Raw genomic sequence first — 20,725 nt, 5'->3', positions numbered from 1 at the left:
CTATCCCCCCAGCTTCGCCTTGCATGGTAGGCGGTTGGTGTGACCACGAAGAGCCTCCGTGATCTCACAAGAGTCAACCATTCCCTGCTCACCTCAATCCTTTTTATTGCAAGGGTCAGTCTCCTGCAGACTGGCTTCCTCTGGTTATTTCCCTGCCTTGCTTTACTTGTCTCATTTCACACAGCTGCACCGCACATGGCATTCCATCAAGAGAGACCTGCAGCTCCAGCACGTTTGGCATGGATGAAGCTGAGGCCTTCGAGCACATGTATGTAGGGCTTGTCCTGCTGTCTAGACTAGCATGAAGAGGTTGTAATGGTAGATTTGTACACTGCACATCAAGCAATATGTTGTCTACCTCTACATCGTATATAACATTATTCAAAAACATATGTTCGAGGCATGTGGGTTGCTGAATTCATATCTTAGCATAGATCGTCGCCTAGTGTTGGGTCCGGAGTAGCATAGATCGCCACCTAGATCTATACTAAGGTATGAATGTCAGCAGCCCTACATGCCAAGAACAGATGCATACTGGTAGGTAGCATTTTCCTGTTAAATTTGTTGAAAATGTTTACCTTTCTTCCATGCTTTGTTTTTTCAAACGCTAAAGGCACCTTTGTTCTAGCAGTAACATGTAGCGACCCCAGATGACTTTCTCCGGTCAGGTCTATGACTCTTTCATTAAACATTTACATGCGCAGAGTTTGATCTCGGCCTCAAACATCTTGCATTCTAGGTGGTCCTGATCAATGCAGTGAAAGATGTGGCAAAGGCTCTGGGAGACCTCATCAGTGCGACGAAGGCGGCAGCGGGCAAATCTGGAGATGACCCTGCGGTCTACCAGCTAAAGAACTCTGCCAAGGTAAGAAGAGCCGGTGTTGTGAGCTGATAATGCATGCAGAATCTCAGTGTACCTGTCATTTCTATCCATTGCTCCTCCATGATGGGTCCTTCCTTGACATTCATGAACGCTGCGTACTTCCACCAATACTTCCAGAACATTTTAAGAAAGCTGTTGTGGGGAGTGATGTGAGGCTGTTTATATACCGGTCTAGGCATATTTTCTCTTGAACTCTTTCTTTAGTCTAATTTATATTAAAAACATTCTCATAAGTGCCTGCAGCATGTGAGGCTTTTTAACTCTGTATTAAAAAGTAAACAAATTAAGGTAAAGTAACTTAATAGGCAGCTCAGACTCCTAAAGCTGAAAACAAACCCGCACAGCTGCTGCATGGGCCTGCTGCCCTTTAGTTCACTGGCTGATTGATGTTTCCAATATTTGGGGTTAGGATGCCCGAATCCCCTTCAGCACCTTTCACCACTTTTTATCCTGATTTCATGTATTTGGTTCTTGTGTAAATGAGAAATGTGTGCCTTTGCTTCATGTTCAGTGCCCATCCTGTAGCAAGTGAAAGATAAAGTAACTTTTATTTTCATGTCTCGTCCCTACTCGTCTGTCAGAGCGAGTGGACGCCATTTTTGCTCAGCTTGCAGTCTAGCAATCTAGTTGGTTCTTCTAAAAAACCTATTGAGGACACATGATAGCGGGCGCGCTGATGGTGCACCGAATGCAAGCCCGTCTGTGCCCATCAGTGGCCGGAGTGCGCCAAGCACCAGGACTCCTGGCCCTTTGGTGTTACATACCTACTCAAAGGAAGAGCTGCTGGACGTGATTCTCCCAGGTAGCGGCCAGACTGCAGTTTGCTAGCTCTTAAAGAACTTTTAGGTCATGTTTGTTGCCTGGATTTGTAATTTCGGCCCTGGTTTGATAGATTCTGAAAATAATCACGCAGACCAAGATGAACGAACAAGGCGGGTTTAAAAGTAATGCTTTGACATGTTTTTTAATGAATGCCCGGTCCCTTCTAAACATAAATAAGAATGTTATGAGTTCCTCGAGTCACACAGTCTACAGTTAGCATTTTTAACTGAACCCTGGCTACAAGTGAGCGCTAATCCTAAGTTAGCATTAGTGCTGCCTGAAGGTCATGCCATTAGCATACACGCTAGGCAAGGAGGGGCCTCGCAATAGTACCCCGCGGCTCTCTGAGGTTAATATGCGATCCTCTTACTGTCGCAAACTGTGAAGCTCTTTTTTAGGTGTAAGATGAAAGATAGTTACTGCGCTCGTGGGCTTTTGATCTTTAGGCCCCTTTAACCTAAGGCGGATTTTTTAGTTGATATGTGTAATCCTAGTGGCATCATGGTCCAATCTTCAAATTACACTATTCCAGGGGACTTTAATCTTCAGTTAGAAGACCCGCAGAACCAGGATGCCACTTTGTTACTTGGAACTCTACGTTGTTTTAAGCTGGAACAAAAACTAAAAGGTGCCGCTCATAAAGCTGGTCATATCTTAGATGGAATATTTTCAAATGATCTTAACCTATATTGCAATGCTGTCTTACCATTGGTCTGGTCAGACCATGCAGCAGTCCAGTTTAGTTTTTAAATCCAGGTGTCAGTCCTTGACTTGAAAGCAGTAGCACAATGTAAAAGTATTTGATTGTGGAATAAGATACATAAATCGATCACGATGGAGAGCCTTGAGTCAATAGAACCTGATTTGACCAACGAGCCTAATTTACCGGCTACTAGATCTCATGAGTGGTTCTAATAAAAGAAGTTAATTGTCATAGGATATGTCCATCCGCTCCCTATTTTTTTTCAGCTCTTATAACTATGATATAAAAGTGTTGTAGACTAGAGAAAGTTTATTGATGTGAATATAGTTAGTCAGATGAAAGTATTTAGAGGAAAGCCATTAGTGACTAAAGAACTGATTGTCCTGGTGTGAGAAGCAGGGTTTCTGTTGCAGTAACACCCCCTCCCACTTTTTGCCCCACTACTGATGCACTTTTGACTTGATGTGCCCCAGGTCCCTGCGAATCACGTTCCCAGGGCCTGTGTTCTTTCCCCAAAACTAACCCAAACCCAATTGCCCTACCGGCCTGTCTCCACCTCGAACCTGCTCCTGCGAAATCCCAGTGTTTCCTGCAGCCATCAACCTGGAAAACCCCGGAGGACCTGCCTGTCTTTAACCACAAAGACTGTCTCTCCCGTGAACACCGAATTTGTTTATCTACAACCTCTGGTTCCGGCCGGATACCGCAAATCTGCACCACTCTGTACCAGCCGTCCACGGCCCACGCTCGAGTGAGCAAACCCCACGAGGAGTTCTCTTGGCAATCCGAACCTTAGATCCGGCGACCCCTGACCTGCCTCAAACCTTCAGCCGACACCTGCAGCCTAAATCCAGAAGGTCCCCCCAACCAGGAGCTGTAAGAAGGTCTGACCCTAAAAGGCAACCCTGCACCCAATGCCCTACTGCCTTCGGTGGGCAAACCACATGTGCCTACCAACCCCCAACTTCCCTCTCGAAGTGGTGATCGCACCCAGAAGACCTTCGTCCCTAAGCCTGCAGTTCCTTTGCAAACCTGAGGTTCCCCATTGCAAACAACAGGGCGCCCGATTTTGGAACAGCACCCTGCACCCGGTCGCCCTAGTGCGTCTGAGGGGGCATCTTTTGTGCTGTCCTAAACCCCTATTTGCCTTGAGCTAAAGCCCAGGAGCTTTGCTCCCACACCAAGTGGCCTGCTCGTCAGCAGCCACCAACCGGAGGCCCCTATCTCCCATTGGATAACATTGAGCTTCAGCACTCTGCACCTGGCCGCCCTAGTGCTGCTGAGGGTGTAACAAGAGTGCATCCTTGACCCTGGGGGACCCCTGAGTCTACCTCCAGAACCTCAGCTCCCACTACCGAATACTTATCTCAAAACCGAAAGCACTATGTTCCTCCATAGGATAACATTGACTGTTTTTCTTGGGAAAAGTTTCTAAGTATGGAGTTTGAAAACCTAAAGAAATTCTTTAAAATTGCTCTATTTAACAAAAACGATTTGACATACCTGTTTAAAGGTAATGTCACTGAGTAGTATCCAGGTATACTGTGTAAGAAAAGTAATCTCAAAAGTAACTTACCTGTAATCTTACTGAAAATCCTATACAATATGTACTGTATTTACAAAACATTGCATTTGTCAGAAACAATACTGTAAGTCAAAACAAAGTGCATTTACAATTGCAATCCAAACTGTTACAATCTGTATATTTACTGCAAAGTGCTTATCACTTACCTGTGCCAGGCTTGCTTGGTTCTAGGAAATAAAATACCTAAAAGAATATTTTTATACAAAACCAATTGGTCTCAAGTTAAGTCTTTGAGTGTGTGAATTCATTTGCTGACTGAGTGTGTACACCAGATGCTTAACACTGTCCTCTGATACTGCCTTACTGCTGTCCCACTCTACCACAAATAGAGAGTAAGGTGCTATCTAACTTTACCTCTGCCTACCTTAGAGGTTCCACTGGACTCTGTGCACACTGTATCTCACTTGGGTGTAGTATATATAGAACCAGCTTCCTACATTGGTGGGTCAGCGGTGGGATATACAACTTTGCATTTGTTGGACGTCTTGGTTATCACCTGATCACACCACAGATCTCTCAAATGGTCTTTAAAATTCTAATTATTCAAATTAGCATTTTTTTTTGCAAAATTAATAAATGTCTTGCTAGGGCCTTGGTTAACTACCTGTATTACTTGAGAAAAGGTCACATTAGCTAAGGTTAGAGGGGTTAGAATCTTTTTTTTTTTTTTAACAATGTCTCAAACACAAGATCCCAGCCGTTAGTGAAAATAACCACAATAGTCTGGTTGCAGAGATGTGGGTGCAGCGGTCTGGGGAATGATCCACTGAGTATCTTCTGCATAGGAGAGAGTCGTACAGACAGATTTCCTGATCAGGATGATGAGAGAAGGGATATAACCTTGAATGATATGGAGAAGAATGAAGCTCCTTGGAATATCCCACTGATAATGAGTTTGATGGTTGGGGGCTGTGTCGGAAGGGCCACATATTGGGTGCAATCTCTAAGAAAAGGGGAGAAACAAGTAGCCACTGTTTCCAATCTCCGATAGTCGATTTAGTAGTATTAATTGCTCAATCATATCTAAGGCGGCAAAAGACTGAGGAGTATCAGGCAGCAGTGTTTTCCTGAAACCAAGTGAGCCTTAGTTCATCAAGTGTGAGAGCCAAAGCCATCTCCGTCCTGTGGCAAGGGCGAACTCCAAACAGCCAAGGATCCAGGTGATAGTCATGTTCTAACTAGCAGTTTAGCTGCAACACTCTGCATGTTTATTAATGGCAGTCGGTGCAGTGATGAGCCAGTGAGTTTCTTGTGCTGTGCTGTCTGATTTATCCTTTTTCATTTGGGGTGACAAATCCTGCCTTCCACTTTGTGGGTTCACTCCAGAAGAGAGATTCGTGCTTGTGGCAAGCATATGTCCGGTTTTCATAGCAAGTCTTTGTGCGTCATGGGTTGGTGCTGTGAGGTATTTCAGATGGTGACGGGTGTGTGGAGGATCTAATGCGTCCCCCTCAAAACATGCCCACTACCTCATTCATACATTACACCACTTCCTACTATGTGAGTTACTAGATGTATGTAAATGTAAATGTATTGTATTTATATAGCGCACTTCTACCCGGAGGCCTCGTAGCGCTGTATTCATCCCGCTGTGGAACCCATCCTGGGCTTTCCTGTGAAATGTCCACTCCTGGGCACCCCCAAGGTGAAGCCAGGTATCCAAGCGCTGCTGGGGTAGTTGAGGAGATTAAGCAAGCTATTACCCAGATTCACAGAGTGGGACCCATGATTAGACTAGGCACCGAGGCGAGAAATACTAGGTCCAGGGAAATTGAGTCCAAGACCCGCTGAGGCGGGAATTGAACCCTGGTCCCTGGACCTCTGCATCAGGGTCTGCCGCTCTAACCATTGAGCCACACTTCTCCACTAGAACATGTAGGATGGTGCGGCACCAAAGGTTTTGTAGTTTTTCCACCATTTCCAGCGTTATCAAATGTACAATTAAAGGAGGAAGTAGTTTGCTCAGGTTTCCTGTGCTCTCCTTTGCAGGTGATGGTGACGAATGTGACATCACTGTTGAAGACCGTGAAGGCTGTTGAGGATGAAGCGACAAAGGGCACCCGGGCACTGGAATCAACCATTGAGCACATCCGTCAGGAACTCGCTGTAAGTATAACCCTTCCGCAGCATTGAATCCTCCCCCTTTATTTGCACCTTCCATCCATCGTCCATGCGCCTCAACAAAATGTTGCCATTTCTCCTTTGTGTTGGCTAAAATATGGGGGCAGAATTCTTTGTAATTGTTATTTCCTGAAAATGTTGAGATATTGTTTGCGATCAGCCTTTTAGGTTTTGTTTGTGGACCATTCTCTCTCCCCTTATACATTGATTTTTGTGAGTGTGCGCTCTGTCTTCACGTGCTGTGTCCATCCTCCATTGATTCACACAAACACCCCGAAAGCTCCTGCTTGTGGTCCCCATCTTTAGATTATTTTCTCTTCCATTGGAAGCACAACCAGGAGCTTGTCCGTCATTTAATCAGAAAATCGGGAATATTACAATTAATCATTGAAGAAAAACTTGGAAGGGTTGAGTAAAAAAATACAGGTATTCAGAGGACCAGAATGTTGGGGGGGGAGGGTTGCTCGAGGAGCCATCCATGTGGGTCTGGGTCTTTTAGATTTGACCCTAATGCCGCCATAAGATTTCGCAAAAAGACTGCAGCGAGATATTCAACCGTTGCCTGCCAAGGGACAACAGCATGGAAGGCTGTGGAACGCTTGCAGAGTTTCAGCCAAAGGACAGAGGTGGGCACACTACTCAACGGCGCGCAGTCTCAGCATAAGCACTCATCCGTGAAGGACATGGGGTTGTTTAACACTGAGGAGGTAATTGTCCAACCAGAAAGGACACCAAAAAGGATATTGAGAGATAGCGAACGGAGGTACAGTGGACTTCAGACTTGAGGTTCTTGAAAAGTATCCTGGTGCCAAAAACTCCAGTGCTCATGGGGAAGCCCAAGCACGCGTAAACCTGTGGGTCAAATTCAAGACACCACTGGTGGTTAACCCTTGGAACCAGTCTAGACTTTGAAAGGTGATCAAAATCACAGCAGGGACGAGGAATAACAAAAAGAGGCTTGGACATTGAAGAGGAAAGCGCGGAATCTCAGCACCCTCAAAGTCTTTAAATATGGCATTAAAGGAGGTTGACTTCTTGACGGAGTACTGTATTCATTTGAAGTCCACCGTTGTGCTCCAGGCCTCCGGTTAACAAGACCTGCTTTTCAAAAGACCTTTCCAATCCATTTTCCATTGGATAAGATTTTTGACAAAGCAAGCTCTTTCCTTTTATCCTTAGTGTAGGAAGCTGACTCTTTCTGTAGTGTGCAAAACGAGGTACACTGTATAGAAAGTCCAGACAACCCATATTTTTGCAGCGTGAATCTTTCTGGATTCACTATGCTGTGCATTATTCCGCGGTCTTGTGGTTGGGTCCGGATTCGTAGTCTTTTCTTTTTTGTAGCCCAGGTGGGCGTCTGCGTCGCACCTCCTTGGGTGCATTTCCGGTGACGTCGGCATGCTTCCTGCGGAAGCTCCCACTCTTGGGCGCCATCTTCAGATTCTTTTTTTCCGCGGTCGGGTCTGGATCGTTCCCGTTTGGGCTCCAGACATTTTTGGAGAAAGAAGAAAGAAAAATACAGAAATTACAAAGAAAAGTCATCTGAAGACTCCAGGAGACTTCATCGACGAGGAGTCAGCAAAGGAGAAGGAGAATTCATCGAGATCTTCGACGAACCAGGAGCTGGTGAAGGAAACTCGCCTCTACCGGAAGGGACAAGCTCGGACAGTGAGGACTGCGAGCAAGATCATGGGGATGATGGCATCATGCATCCACCTGGTACCGAATGTACATCTCCACATGAGACCCATTCAAGAATGGCTACAGGAGCAATGGTCACAAGCTACAGGCAGTTGGGAGGATCTAGTGGTTGTAACGCACGCAGTGCAGAAAGAGATGACATGGTGGACCATGGAGAACATAACAAGGGGAAAGCCTCTAACGCCCCCAACGCCAACAGTGACCATCACCACAGACGCATCCCTGAAGGGATGGGGCGCTCACTTGGAGGAGCTCAAGGTGAGGACTGTGGACGCCAGCAGATGTGACAAAGCACATCAATTACCTAGAATTGAAGACAATCTTCCTTGCACTGAAAGCTTTCCAAACAAGACTGTACAAGCACAAGGTGTTGCTACAAACAGACAACACCACCGCGATGTTCTACATCAACAAGCAGGGTGGCACACAGTCAGCCCCGCTTTCAACGCTGGCGCAGGAGATCTGGAGATGGGCCATCCCTCTCAAGATAGACCTGCTAGCCATACACCTACCAGGGAAGGACAACATACAGGCAGATTGGCTCAGCAGACAGACATCGGCATCCCACGAGTGGGAGCTCAATGCTCAAGAGACCAGGTGGCTGTTCGACAGATGGGGAACACCATCAGTGGACCTGTTTGCCACACGCCGGAATGCAAAATGCCAAAACTTCGCATCCAGACAGCCCGAGGAGGGGTCCCTGGGGAATGCCCTATGGATAGATTGGTCAAGGACATTTGTTTACGCCTTTCCCCCGATACCACTGATGCACAGAGTGCTGAGCAAGTGCAGAGCGAGCAACATGACCCTGATACTGGTCGCGCCACAGTGGGCCAGACAGACATGGTACTCGCAGATCATGGAGATGACACAGTGTGCACCCCACAGATTCAGCAAGAGGAAAGACCTACTCTCCATGCAGAACGGAGAGGTGCTACACCTAGAGCCAGAGAGCCTGAGCCTAGTAGCGTGGCTCCTGAGGACATAGAGTTCGCACATTTGAGACTGCCAGAAAGCACCCTGAGGGTCCTTCGGGAGGCACGGAGGCCCAGCACTCGGAAGTGCTACGTTGCGAAATGGAAAAGATTCACAATGTGGTGCAGAAAAGAAAGTCTTCACAATAAAATAAAGAAGGACTCCACAGTGCTAAAGTACCTAACACACTTGCTGGAGAAGAACCTTAGCTCATCCTCGTTAAGAGTTCACTTGGCAGCGATAGTCGCCTACACAAGGGGAGAAACGTGCAGGAGTTTCTTCACATCACAGGTGGTGAAGAGATTCCTAGAAGGAGCGAAAAGGATCGCACCACCCAAGCGGGTGCCGCCACCTGCATGGAACTTGAACATAGTCCTAACGGAACTCATGAAAGAGCCCTTTGAACCACTTCACAGGGCCTCCCTAAAGATGCTAACTATGAAAACAGCTTTCCTGGTTGCAATAACGTCCTTACGCAGAGTAAGCGAGCTTCAGGCGCTGACGCTACAAGAACCCTACATACAAATACACCATGACAGGGTTGTGATGAGGACTGACCCACACTTCATGCCGAAGGTGGTATCCAAATTTCACATGAACCAGTCTATACAGATACCGAGTTTTTTCCCAAAAACCAACAACTAGCGCAGAGCGAGCTCTGCACACCCTGGACGCCAGAAGGGCAGTCATGCACTACATTGAGAGGACGAAGGGACACAGGAAAACTAAACAGTTCTTTGTGTCATTCACCAACAGTTTCATGGGAAAGGCAGTAACCAAAAAGACTATTGCACGATGGATCGCACAGACAATTCAACTCTGCCACGTGCGTGCTGGACAAGAGCTGGCAGAGGGGACACGTGCCCACTCCACTAGGAAAAAGGGCGCTACAATAGCCTTCCTGGCTAACACACCTATACAAGACATATGCCTCGCGGCAACATGGGCTTCGGTGCACACGTTCACGAAGCACTACTGTGTGGATATACAGATGAACAAGGAAGCACAAGTCGGACAAAAGGTGCTCCAGCACATATTCAATAACCAACGCTCATCTTCCACCCAGCCGCCACAGAGATGAGAAACCGCTACAAAATCTATGCACAGCATAGTGAATCCAGAAAGATTCACGCTGCAAAACGAATAGTTTTCTTACCTGTCGGTGTAGTTTTGCAGCTTGAAGATCTTTCTGGATTCACTAGCGAACCCACCCACCTCCGCCAGAAAGATGAGGCTGGAGAGAGAAGAGGTGGATAAAAAAAAAAAAAAAGGATTTTAAAAGGACTTATAAGTACAAAGTGGTAAAATACCACCAAAATAGAACATTGCCATTACTTCGGAAAAGAAAGAAACACGGAAAAAAAGAACCCGAAGATGGCGCCCAAGAGTGGGAGCTTCCGCAGGAAGCATGCCGACGTCACCGGAAATGCACCCAAGGAGGTGTGACGCCGACGCCCACCTGGGCTACAAAAAAGAAAAGACTACGAATCCGGACCCAACCACAAGACCGCGGAATAATGCACAGCATAGTGAATCCAGAAAGATCTTCAAGATGCTAAACTACACCGACAGGTAAGAAAACTATTCGTTGCGAACTGGGCTTAAATTGATAATCCCAAATGTTCTCCTTTGTGGTACTGGGCGAGCAGCTTATGATTATCAGAGGGTAGTGCTAAGCATTTATTGTATACACACAGTCAATAAATGAGACACACACTCAAGAAGAAACTCGAGCCCAATTTGGAAAAATAACAAGTATATTTATATATATTGGACTCCAAGAATTTTGTGAATGGATAAGTACTTTTCAAGATATCACATTTTACAGGTAAGTAAAATTGGAACACAAAATAGGTTTTTATGCAGTTATGCTTTCCTATGGGGAAGGAAACTTATATTGCATACAGGTACTTGCAGACAAATTCCAGGGGTCCCCTTTAGGACTTGAGGTGCTCGGGGACCAAAGTCCAAAGTACCACCTGCTGTTTGAGTTCACCTGCCCTGTAGTGTCTGGGTGCAGAGGTGCTGGATGGGTTGGTAGCCTTGCACGCTACCCCGTAGGCAAAGAGTGGGGGGAGGAGGGGCACCTAGAAACAGCCTGCAGAGGGGGTCAAGTTTGGGATTTCCAAAGTGGGGGGTGGCGCTCTGTTCGTGAAGGTCCTGGAAGCAGGGGAGCACAGCTGGTTGTCATGGGTCTGTGCCGGGGAGCTCGGGTGCAGAGGGTTTTGGTTGGCTGGGCCCGTGCATCAAAGGCACTCACTGTTCTTGGTTAGGCCTGCATGGGGGACACAAGCATGACACCTGGGCCACTCTTGGTGCTGGCCTCTGCTCGGTCGTTTCGGCGTTGGAGTCATGATTGAATTCAAACAAGCTTTGGTTGCTGCAAAGGGTCTGGTACCTCGGGTATTGGTGCAGGGAGGCTCTGGTTGGCCCTGGCGTCTTCTCACTTGGTGGGCAGATGGATCTGACCTCTTCCTGGGCGGCTGCTGAATCGGTGAACCCGGTGAGATGCAGAATGGTGAACTGGATGTTGTGGTCGATGCCTGCAGGGAAGGGGCTTCTCAATTGCGAGGGAGATGCTGGAGGATGCACAGCTGCAGGATCAATCAATGTGGAACTCTTCTTTCATGGAGGGCATCAGGCAGCCCTCCTTAGGGGTGTGACTGGCCTGAGATGCACCAGGCCTCCTTGCATAGCTAATTTCCAAAAAAGGCCTCAGGGAAGGGGTGGCATCTCCCAGGTCAGGGGGAAGCCAAAGGCAGTAGGGGCGTTGAAGTCCAAGTCCCTGACCTTGATATGCAGATTGTCCAACCATCCTGCCAGAGGAGGTGTAAACACCTCCTGCTAAGAGCAGGCCTTTTTCTGACCTCAGAGTGTGGGCTTCCACCTCCAGGGGTCAGAAACTTGTCTGCAGTGGCAGGCAGAACGATACCAGTCAGCCAGCACACTAAGAGGCTGGTAGGTTTTCAGGGGGCACCTCCAAGGTGCCCTCTGGGTGCATATCTTTATAAATCCACTACTGGCATCTGTGTAGATTTATCAAGACAAGCTGTTTAATACCAAACACCTTGTGTTTGATTGATGTGTTCATGTAGCTGGGGAACTTGTAATGACCAGTGCCCAGTACATATACTTCAGATGGCTTCCCTGTTCACTTGAACCGTCCAGCAGTTGCACTAGACGGCACAAGGGCATACCTGCTCATACTGGTATGCCATGCCTTAGGGCTGTAAGGCCTGCTGTAGGGGCGACTTGCAGATATTGCATGCATTGTGTCTGTGGGCATGGCACGCAGTGTGTGTCATGGTGGGTGTTCACACGTGTTTGCACCAAGACACACAGCCTTCAATGGCAGTCTGCATGGGTTTGGTGGTAGGTCCTCACGGGTGGCACAGTACGTGCTGCCGCCCTAGGTACCAGGGGTATCATTTACCAGAGCCTTAAACAGGTGCTAAAGGTCTTATTAATCTGGTAACAATTGCACAGTTACCTTGTTTTATGGAAAGAGCACTTCACTGGGTCCTGGTTAGCAGAAACCCAGTGCACGTCGGTCTAAATTGTATCAGATACCAGGATAAAAGTGGGGGTGACCACGTCAAAAGCGGGCACTTTCCTACAATTCTGCTATTCACAGCTTCACTGTGATTATTTGAACACATTCGGCAATGGGGTAGACTTCCCTTGCTCTTTGTTTGCAGTGCAATTACTTTATATCCTAATCTGTAATTTAGAGCTGTGACATACTGTGATATGAGTAGCCACATGCTTGCTTTTCAAACGTTGCTATAATGAGCTATGACTGATGATGCTATATCATTTTTATCAGATTGTAACTTGTGTTCTGTTAACCTCTACTTTTGATCTGTCTCCTTTTCGTATCATATCAGCTCAGTTCTTCTTCCCTTCTCTTTTTTCCTGTGACATTTCACATGTAAGTTGTGCATACAAGCCTCCGTCTCTGTGGAGCACTCTCCTTCTCGTGCCTCTCTTCATTTGTCTGTTTCAGTCTCTTTTCTGATTCTTCTGGTGTCCGCTTCTGCCTATGCCCTCACAGCCGCTTCATCGTACCTTGATTTCTTTTTAGCTTGTCCTGTCTCCTCAGCACCTAACCCATTTTTTAAATCTTCTGTAGGTTTTCTGCTCCCCAGATCCACCTCCTCAAACATCTACACCGGAGGATTTCATCCGTATGACCAAGGGGATCACCATGGCAACCGCCAAAGCTGTAGCTGCTGGAAACTCGTGTCGCCAAGAAGATGTCATCGCCACAGCTAACTTGAGCCGCAGGGCCATCGCGGACATGCTGCGTGCTTGCAAGGTGTGCTGGGTGCATCGCCAGCACAGCTCGGAGGGGGGGCGCTGCATGGGTCCGGGCATCTGTGTGGGGCATGCAGATGGCATTACATTGAAAAGGGCACTGCTTGAGGAATCTGGAACTCGTCTACTCAGTAACTAGGCCTTTACATTATAGACGTGGGGGCGTTATTGGAATCCCATCCGAGGACTGCCGTCTGTCGTTCTCTTTCACCATTCAGGTTTGATGACTTTTGTCAGTGCAAGAATGATACTTTTCTAGCTCTAGGTTTGTTGTCTTAATTTGCCATACTCTTTTGGAGTAGGCCTTAGTTGATTCTACTAAATCCCAGATTAACACCGGTGGGTGCGCATGCTAAGGGGGGTGGGGGGAATGTTGAGTCACTGGGGGCTGCGGACTGCTTCATTCGCCTACAATGCCAGCCGCACCTGAACACCTCGTCGCTCTCCGGATGGTCTTGTCAGTAGTTTTCTCTGGTTGTTCTGAGAATCAACCACTTGTACTAGTGCAAACTTAAGTACCGGACTGCTCAATTGCTAGTCAAGGCACCAAAGTACATCAGTCAAAGGATGTTTCCTCTGCGTAAATTGTGTCTGTGGCTTAGTAGCCGGTGCCTTTGTGCTTTGACATGACTGGTTGCCTCCTGCGTATGTGTGTGAGGACGTTACCTGCTGTGGTGGTTGCACACACCAACTCATGCTTAGTGAAGGATGAAGGGCAGAACAAGCGCGATGAGGGAATGGAGCTACAGAGTTTCTTTGGGAGCTGCAACATGAATTGAAGCTCTGAAGATCCCCTGGGTTTAGAACCCTGGAGCAGAATTTATGTTGCAAAGAGAAGATGGGTGACCGTTCTACATCGTGAATGTGAGATGGTTCTCTACCTCTTGTGTAAACCCAAATCCCACAAGAAGATTCATCTCTGGCAGAATGAGATTTCAGTGCAGGAGTGACTTACGTACTGTGATGGCTCACGTCAGTCTTACCTGCTCCTTGAGCGATGAGGAACATGCTCATAGGAGGTAGTTGACGAGGGTTGGTTGAATGCCAGGAAGAGGTGATGGGTTTTGGTGTGTGCTGGTTGTTGGAACAGAACGCTAGGGGCTGAGTATGGGGCCAGAAGTGGGTGATGGTGTGTGGTTTGTGTCTCTGACTGTAGGGGCTAGTTTAGAATGAGATGTGGTCATGTCCCGTAGGGATGTCCCTGTGACAGGAGGGTACGATATGAGGTAAGAAAACAAGTGTTGGGATTTTCTGACTCCAGGCTTTGTGTTTCAGGAAGCTGCGTTCCACCCAGAGGTGAGCTCGGACGTTCACCTCCGAGCCCTGCGTTATGGCAAAGAGTGTGCCAGCGGCTACCTGGACCTCCTCGAACATGTGCTGGTGGTGAGTACCTCCGGTGTGGTGTCTGTGGATAGTGCAGAGATGTACATTCAAAACCGTTCATGCCCCGCCCAGTGCAAGGCAGAGCGTGCTGCCGCCTTCCTGAAGGCCCTCATGACACCTTTCAGACCAGTGAACTGGAGCCCACTAAATAGTCACTTAGAAGAGCTCTCCTTCACTTCTGAACCCCAAACCTCACTGTACAATGTCCAATATTGGCACCATAGAGCTCTGTGCTGTAACTTAAGAAAAATACGGACTGATGTGCCATTGAACCGAATCAACAGTCAGTGTAGGACATGTCCTGAAACTTTCTAGACAGGCAGGTTCTATCCCCTATATTATTGTACCCCAAAGGTTTGAGTAGAATCACTAAAGGACAAAGTCTGACTCACTCACTGAGCTTGTAGCCTACCTAAGAATTGGTGGCGTCTGGACCCCGGGACTCTTAAAACTCGCTATATCTACCGCTATATAGTGTGTAGCTGTTTTGTATTTCATAGTGCTTTGCAAATGCCCCATAGGGCACCAGCCTACCTTGTAGACCTTATCCAAAAGCTATCTTCCCCCCAACAGTGTGTACTGTACCTCTGTTTGTCAGTACAGGGTAGTATGTATTCTCTAGTCCCAGGTCAATGTTTGGTCCGTGGTTCACAGTGTCGTGTCCTGCATCCCTCTGCTCACAGCCGGGTGCAGCCTGTGTGTTTTGTGAAGTGTCTGTCTTTTGTCCAACAAAAAGTTACTCATTTCTCTTCTCACTGTTCTTTTCTGCACCCTTATTTTATACTTTCTTTCTTTTCTTCCCGTCCTGTAAGCCGGTGAGTAGCTCTGAGTTGAGTGGTTGCACGGGGCTTATTTTCTCAGCAGCATGAGGCTTGTGTGCACAGTGTGTATATTTCACAGTCCACCTGTTTTGGGTGTGTAGGGGACATTACCTTCTCACAGCTCATGTAGTAGACTGTAGACTTGCAGTGTTTGCGCATTTGCGTCCATGCATGAGTATGCAGGTAAGAGAGCTTTTGGTTGCACAGTAGGGTGCCCATTTGACTATAATGCATACTATGCATGTCTGTGTGTTTGTGCAGATATGGGCTCTTAATTCCATGTCTGTGCGATTGTGCAGACACGGACCCTGATTTCCATGTCTGTGTGAATGTGCAGGTATAGACCCTGATTTCCATGTCTGTGTGATTGCGCCGGTATAACCCTGATTTCCATGTCTCTGCGATTGTGCAGAAACCGACCCTGATTTCCAGATTTCCTTGGAGGTAGTTATGCATATACGTGTTGTGATGTCCATGAGAATACGCGGTGCTCTGCATTTTACTGCACAGATCTATTTTCTGGTGCCTAGTGTCTATATCTTTGTGAGGAAGTGAGTTGACGTGTCCAGTACAGATGCTGTGTGATTGTGTTATTGTACAGTTGTTTGTATCGCTCACATTCTGCTGTTATAATGCCCTTACATTGCTGGTGGGTTCCTGACACCTCACAGCCGTTGTTTGGAGTATTTAATTGCAGATAGTCTGGTGTGGCTTGAGAAGCTGTATCCTGGAAGGGATACTTGTTTTGCATTTACTCTTTACAGTGAGCACATTTCAGTCGTTGATAATAACAAAAGGGGAACGAGAGTCAGTCGCCAGTTATGGTCATAGCCTAGAGTCAACGGACTGATCGACTGTGACTTGCAAAGGAGCTCAATGTCCTTTCCAGTATTGCAGAAAAATTTCTTATTTTGAGGATTGACACAATGGTTGATAGTTAAACTCTCCTCTGTCATAAATACACAAAGATTTGTTTTAAAGGACATACCTTTCAACTTGCATTATGCGTCACGCTGCATCACTGTTATCAATGGTGTTTGGATGTTAGGAGTGGAATTTTTATGCTGTGTTGCAGATTGGAGTGCAAGTTGTTGAAAATATGAGTGGTGTGTGTGTGTGTGACTCTGTATGTGTTTCCATGGATACATCTGCATGTGGATTCCTCACCTGTTGAATTACCCCTTGCACCAGCATTCCACATAAATGTATCTCTAGCTTTCCCACAACGATGACATCATAATGGCACGGCTCTGCTCGCGACTCTGTATGAGTTCACTGGAGCCATAAGAAGACCTCGTCGGCGCACTGACGTCAGTTCCCTTTTTTCCATGCCATCAATGTGCAATGTTCTCTTCTGGGATTCTCAATTTTCTGCTGTTTCCCTTGGTATAGCAGTGCTATGGCTACAACAAAGAGATCAGGATGTATGCCTTGTAGAGTGTGTGTGGGACATATGTCCAGCACGGTTCCCCACGATGATTGTCTCAGGTGTTTGTCGTCGGATCATGACGTCAAAGTGTGTTCGTCTTGTTGGAAGATGGATCCGAAAGCGCTAAGGAGCATGAAGCAAAGCTCTTCATTGCACACGCAAAAGAGAGGTCCAACTGCAGACCGTGGACTTCGCATACCTCAAATTGTAAGAAGTGCAGGAAGAAGAGCAGACATGGGTCTCATCGTCGCCGGTCATCGAAGGGCTAGGCTTCGAGGTTGCCTTCTCCTGTTCAACAGCGTCACTCTAAAGATTTCATCTCGCTGTCGCCCTCTTCTTCTCCGCAGGCATCTCCGGCTCACTTTGATGCTCAGAGGTTCTCCGGCACCCAGGGATTCAACGGTTCAGAGCGAGTCTTCTCCGATTCCTGTGGCGTTGCCTTTGCTGGATCCAATGTCCCTGGCACCGCAGCCTGCTGCTCGACCTCAGTTGGATCCAGATCCAGGGGCTCCAAATCCGTATCCACCCTTTACGGGTCCAGGAGCGGATTCCTCGCATTACCCTACCGGCGCGACTTCGGGCCCCGTGGGTCCACTTGCGTTTAATCTGGGCGTTTCCCAGCAATATGCCCAGGCACCCTTCGTGCCTTTCATGCTGGCGGCTCCGTCTTGGCAGTTCCCGGCGGGTACCATTAGCTTCACAGAAAGTCTTGAAGCCGTAGCTCCTCCTCTGGCTATTGCTGACGAGAACCCTAAGATGAAGGACCCTCATGCCCAGGCTGAGTCTACTGCCATTGCTATGGAGCAGAAAATGTGTGGCTTTACAACCATCAATCAAGGTGCCTCAGGGTGCTCTGTCCCCTGAACTGGCGGATGAACACTTCTTTTCGGTGTCGGATGGCTCAAATTTTGCGGCACAAGAAAGCTCATCCACCTCAAGTGATGTGGACCAATCCAACAACAATTGCAGTAACCCTTGTAAAGAAACTGGCTCGGTGCAACGTCAGAAGACTATGTTTAGTCAGCGAAACTGGAAACTCCCAGAGAAAAACAGCCAGCTAAAAAGGGATTATTCCGGCTCACAACTCACCTTCCCTTATGGTGAAGAATCTGGCAAGACCCCAGGCCTAGAAAATATGCGAGCTATATCGCATCCATCAGAAGAACCCTCTCTAACGTCTATATTACTATCGCTCAAGCAGTTTCAGGAGGAAGCACGCACAGACAGTCGACAAGCCAAGGGTGCTGCCAAAAAACTACAAGGGGGTCTGTGAAAACGGAATAAAATCTGTTAAGATATCGGGGAACAGGTCACCTTAATCGAAGGCCGAGCCGAAAGCTTGGAAACCATAGTCACCACTCTGAAAGATGTATGCTCTTCCCAAAGTGCATGCATGACAGATGTTATGTGGAAAATGGAAGATCAGGAGTATAGACAGCGCCAAAATAACTTCTGCCTACTAGGGATTCCCGAAGGGTGAGATCCTCAGTGCTACATCGATACAAGTAAGGAACCTTCTAGGTCTTTACCGCCGTACGCAAACTCCTAGCATTAGGTAGATTGATCCACTATACCCCGACTAATAATAATGCTAATTTGCCTGGCATATTTGGGGGATCATACTTTCAAACTTGGTTCAACTCCGGCATAAATAAACTAGGGATCTTGTACTCTACTGACGGGGTCCTGGCATTTGCGGATCTTAAAACTAGATTTGACTTGAGCCAGAGCGAGACCTTTAAATATCTTGCCATTAGGGCTTTTTTTTTATCACACAAGGCAGGCGGGCCCACGGGGTTCACTAAAAGCGGACTTATCAAGAGACTATGCGAGCCCACTGCCCCTCGAATTGGGTCCATCTACGCCACACTAAATAACTTAATGCCTAATGACCGAGCCAACATCTCTCATAAATGGCAACAAAAACTAGAAATTACCAACAATGCCTTTCACTTAGCTCTTCAATCTGCTCAAAGAGATCTATTAGCCAACCTACAAGCACAATTTTATAAAACTTGTTTTTTTCTATATTTCACACCAAGTAGAATTGCGAACTGGGGTACAGGCAAAGGCATGTATTGTCCTCGTTGTGCTGAATACAGCGCAGATTCTGTCCACTTGTTTGACACTTGTGTAGAACTTGGGCTACTGCTAACCAAGGTACAAGACTTGGGCTAGTCTTATCACAGGATATTCTGCTGACCCCTACGACTATTCTGCTGGGTGTACAAGATACTGTTGAAAGGAAGAGTGGAGGGGCTCTCAGTTTTTGTTGCTATGGCAATGTACATGCTATGTATAACATCTGCCTGGATAGACCCAAAACCCCTTCATTTTCACAGTGGCTGGCCCGGCTATTGTCAATATGCAATCTTACAAAGGCTATTTACGGTAAGAAGGGGACCGGGCCAGAAAGAAGGGTTAGTTATTTGAGAACCCCTGTCTAGCTGGCCTCACCATACCAAACCTTAACACATTCACATGATGTGACTGCTGCAATAAGGCCAGATGAAGGGGACTGTGTGAACCTTTTTGCTAACTTTATAGACTAACCTCGGAAGGCTGGCTTTGCTTGGCTTACTTTCTAGCTGTATCTTTTACACTGCTCCATTTGGTCACTCTGTCTAATTTGATAAATGATGAAAAATGATGTAATATAACTTTTGCACTATGTTTCTAAGAATATTATTTTCGATGCTATTAGGGGCCTGAAACGGTGAACATGCCTAAGTGGCAAAATGGACTTTCCTATTTTTGGCTTATGACTATGACGGTCTGAAATGGGTAGGGTTGTAGGCGCTGTACTGCAAAGATTTGTTTTCCTTTGTAAATGGCATATTTAAAAATCAATAAAAAATGTTTTAAAAAAATAAAAGAAGGAAACTCTGTATCGAAGGGAACCCTAGCAAGAGGGATACTTCATTCTCGCCATGTCTGCTGTTCGTCGGTGAACAGATATTTAGAAGGGAAACAAAGGGACATTTCCACAAGAAAGAAAGGGGCAGCTTCAAGGGCTCTCTCAGGGGATATAGAAGGCATTTGTGGAGCAGCCATATGGACTTCAGTGAACCCCTTTGCTGACCACTATTGTATAGACTGTCAAGAAGACAGGCTCAAGTGGGACACAATGTACTTAAACAGCTCCTTGCCCGCCGACCTCCTCCGCTCCAGGGTGATGCCAGTTTAACAATAATGTAAAGCTTGTGGATCTAGGTTCTCATTGTGAAAGAAATAGCTTACTTGCCTGGGAGAATAGTTTTAATGCTTGAAACTCCTTGTGATTCAAACGTGACCGTCCCGGCTCACCATTGAGAAAGGGGAGTTAATCCAAACGATAAAATGTAAAGATGTAACTCCATGATGGGGCAATGTGGGCTGGTGCTCACCCTCACAGGCGCGAGCCTTTGATTCCCCCTCTGGTCGCCGCTCAGAAAGAAAACTTTTACCTTTGCAAAGTTTCTGGACCCAGCCACTCCATGGTTGAATGGGAATCTAGAGGATTTTCAAGCTGCAAAACTGTTGTTACAGGTATGTAATATGTTTCTTTGTGGGTTCCTTGTTGAGCTAGTTTGTGCTTGTCTGCAGTCACATTGTGTGTGTGCTTCTGTGTGGGTGTTTTTTTGTTTGCATGTCCAGATCTTTGTTGTTGTGCACATGTTCAATTAAAACATCTATAGACCTACTTTGAAGGCACTAGTGTGTCTACGTGTTGATTGTGTCTGGAGGAGTTGATAAGATCAACTTGCGTGTGTGTTTGTGCCTGTATCTGGAAGCGTGTGTGCGCATGTATGGAGTTGCTATTAAGTTTGATTGCGGTTGCTGCTGCAGTGGCGTTTGTGAATGTATCGACTTCTTTCATGTACGGTTCTGTCTGTGGTAATGATTGGCTCTCCCTGGTTGGTTTTTAGTGTTTGGTGCAGAGATTGATGGAAGATCTCCCACTGATAAGCCCATTGCTACACTTTGGATAGTACTGACCAAGTCT

The 20,725-nt window shown here is 46.9% G+C and overlaps 1 protein-coding gene across 3 annotated transcripts in view; it reads left to right on the top strand.

The window, feature by feature from the left end:
• Positions 1 to 20,725, top strand: part of TLN1 (talin 1) — a 750,278-nt gene that overhangs the window by 655,929 nt on the left and 73,624 nt on the right. For all 3 annotated transcript variants that reach the window (XM_078674421.1, XM_078674420.1, XM_078674419.1), the window contains 4 exons: positions 740 to 865; positions 5,983 to 6,099; positions 12,923 to 13,108; positions 14,383 to 14,490. In XM_078674421.1, coding sequence (XP_078530547.1) covers positions 740 to 865; positions 5,983 to 6,099; positions 12,923 to 13,108; positions 14,383 to 14,490 — 537 coding nt within the window. The remainder of the gene's footprint in view (positions 1 to 739; positions 866 to 5,982; positions 6,100 to 12,922; positions 13,109 to 14,382; positions 14,491 to 20,725) is intronic.

The sequence above is a fragment of the Lissotriton helveticus genome, chromosome 2_1 (genome assembly GCF_964261635.1).
Source record: "Lissotriton helveticus chromosome 2_1, aLisHel1.1, whole genome shotgun sequence".
NCBI classification, from domain to species: domain Eukaryota; kingdom Metazoa; phylum Chordata; class Amphibia; order Caudata; family Salamandridae; genus Lissotriton; species Lissotriton helveticus.
Note: the sequence above shows the minus strand (reverse complement) of the source record. Positions and strands in the feature narration are given on the sequence as shown.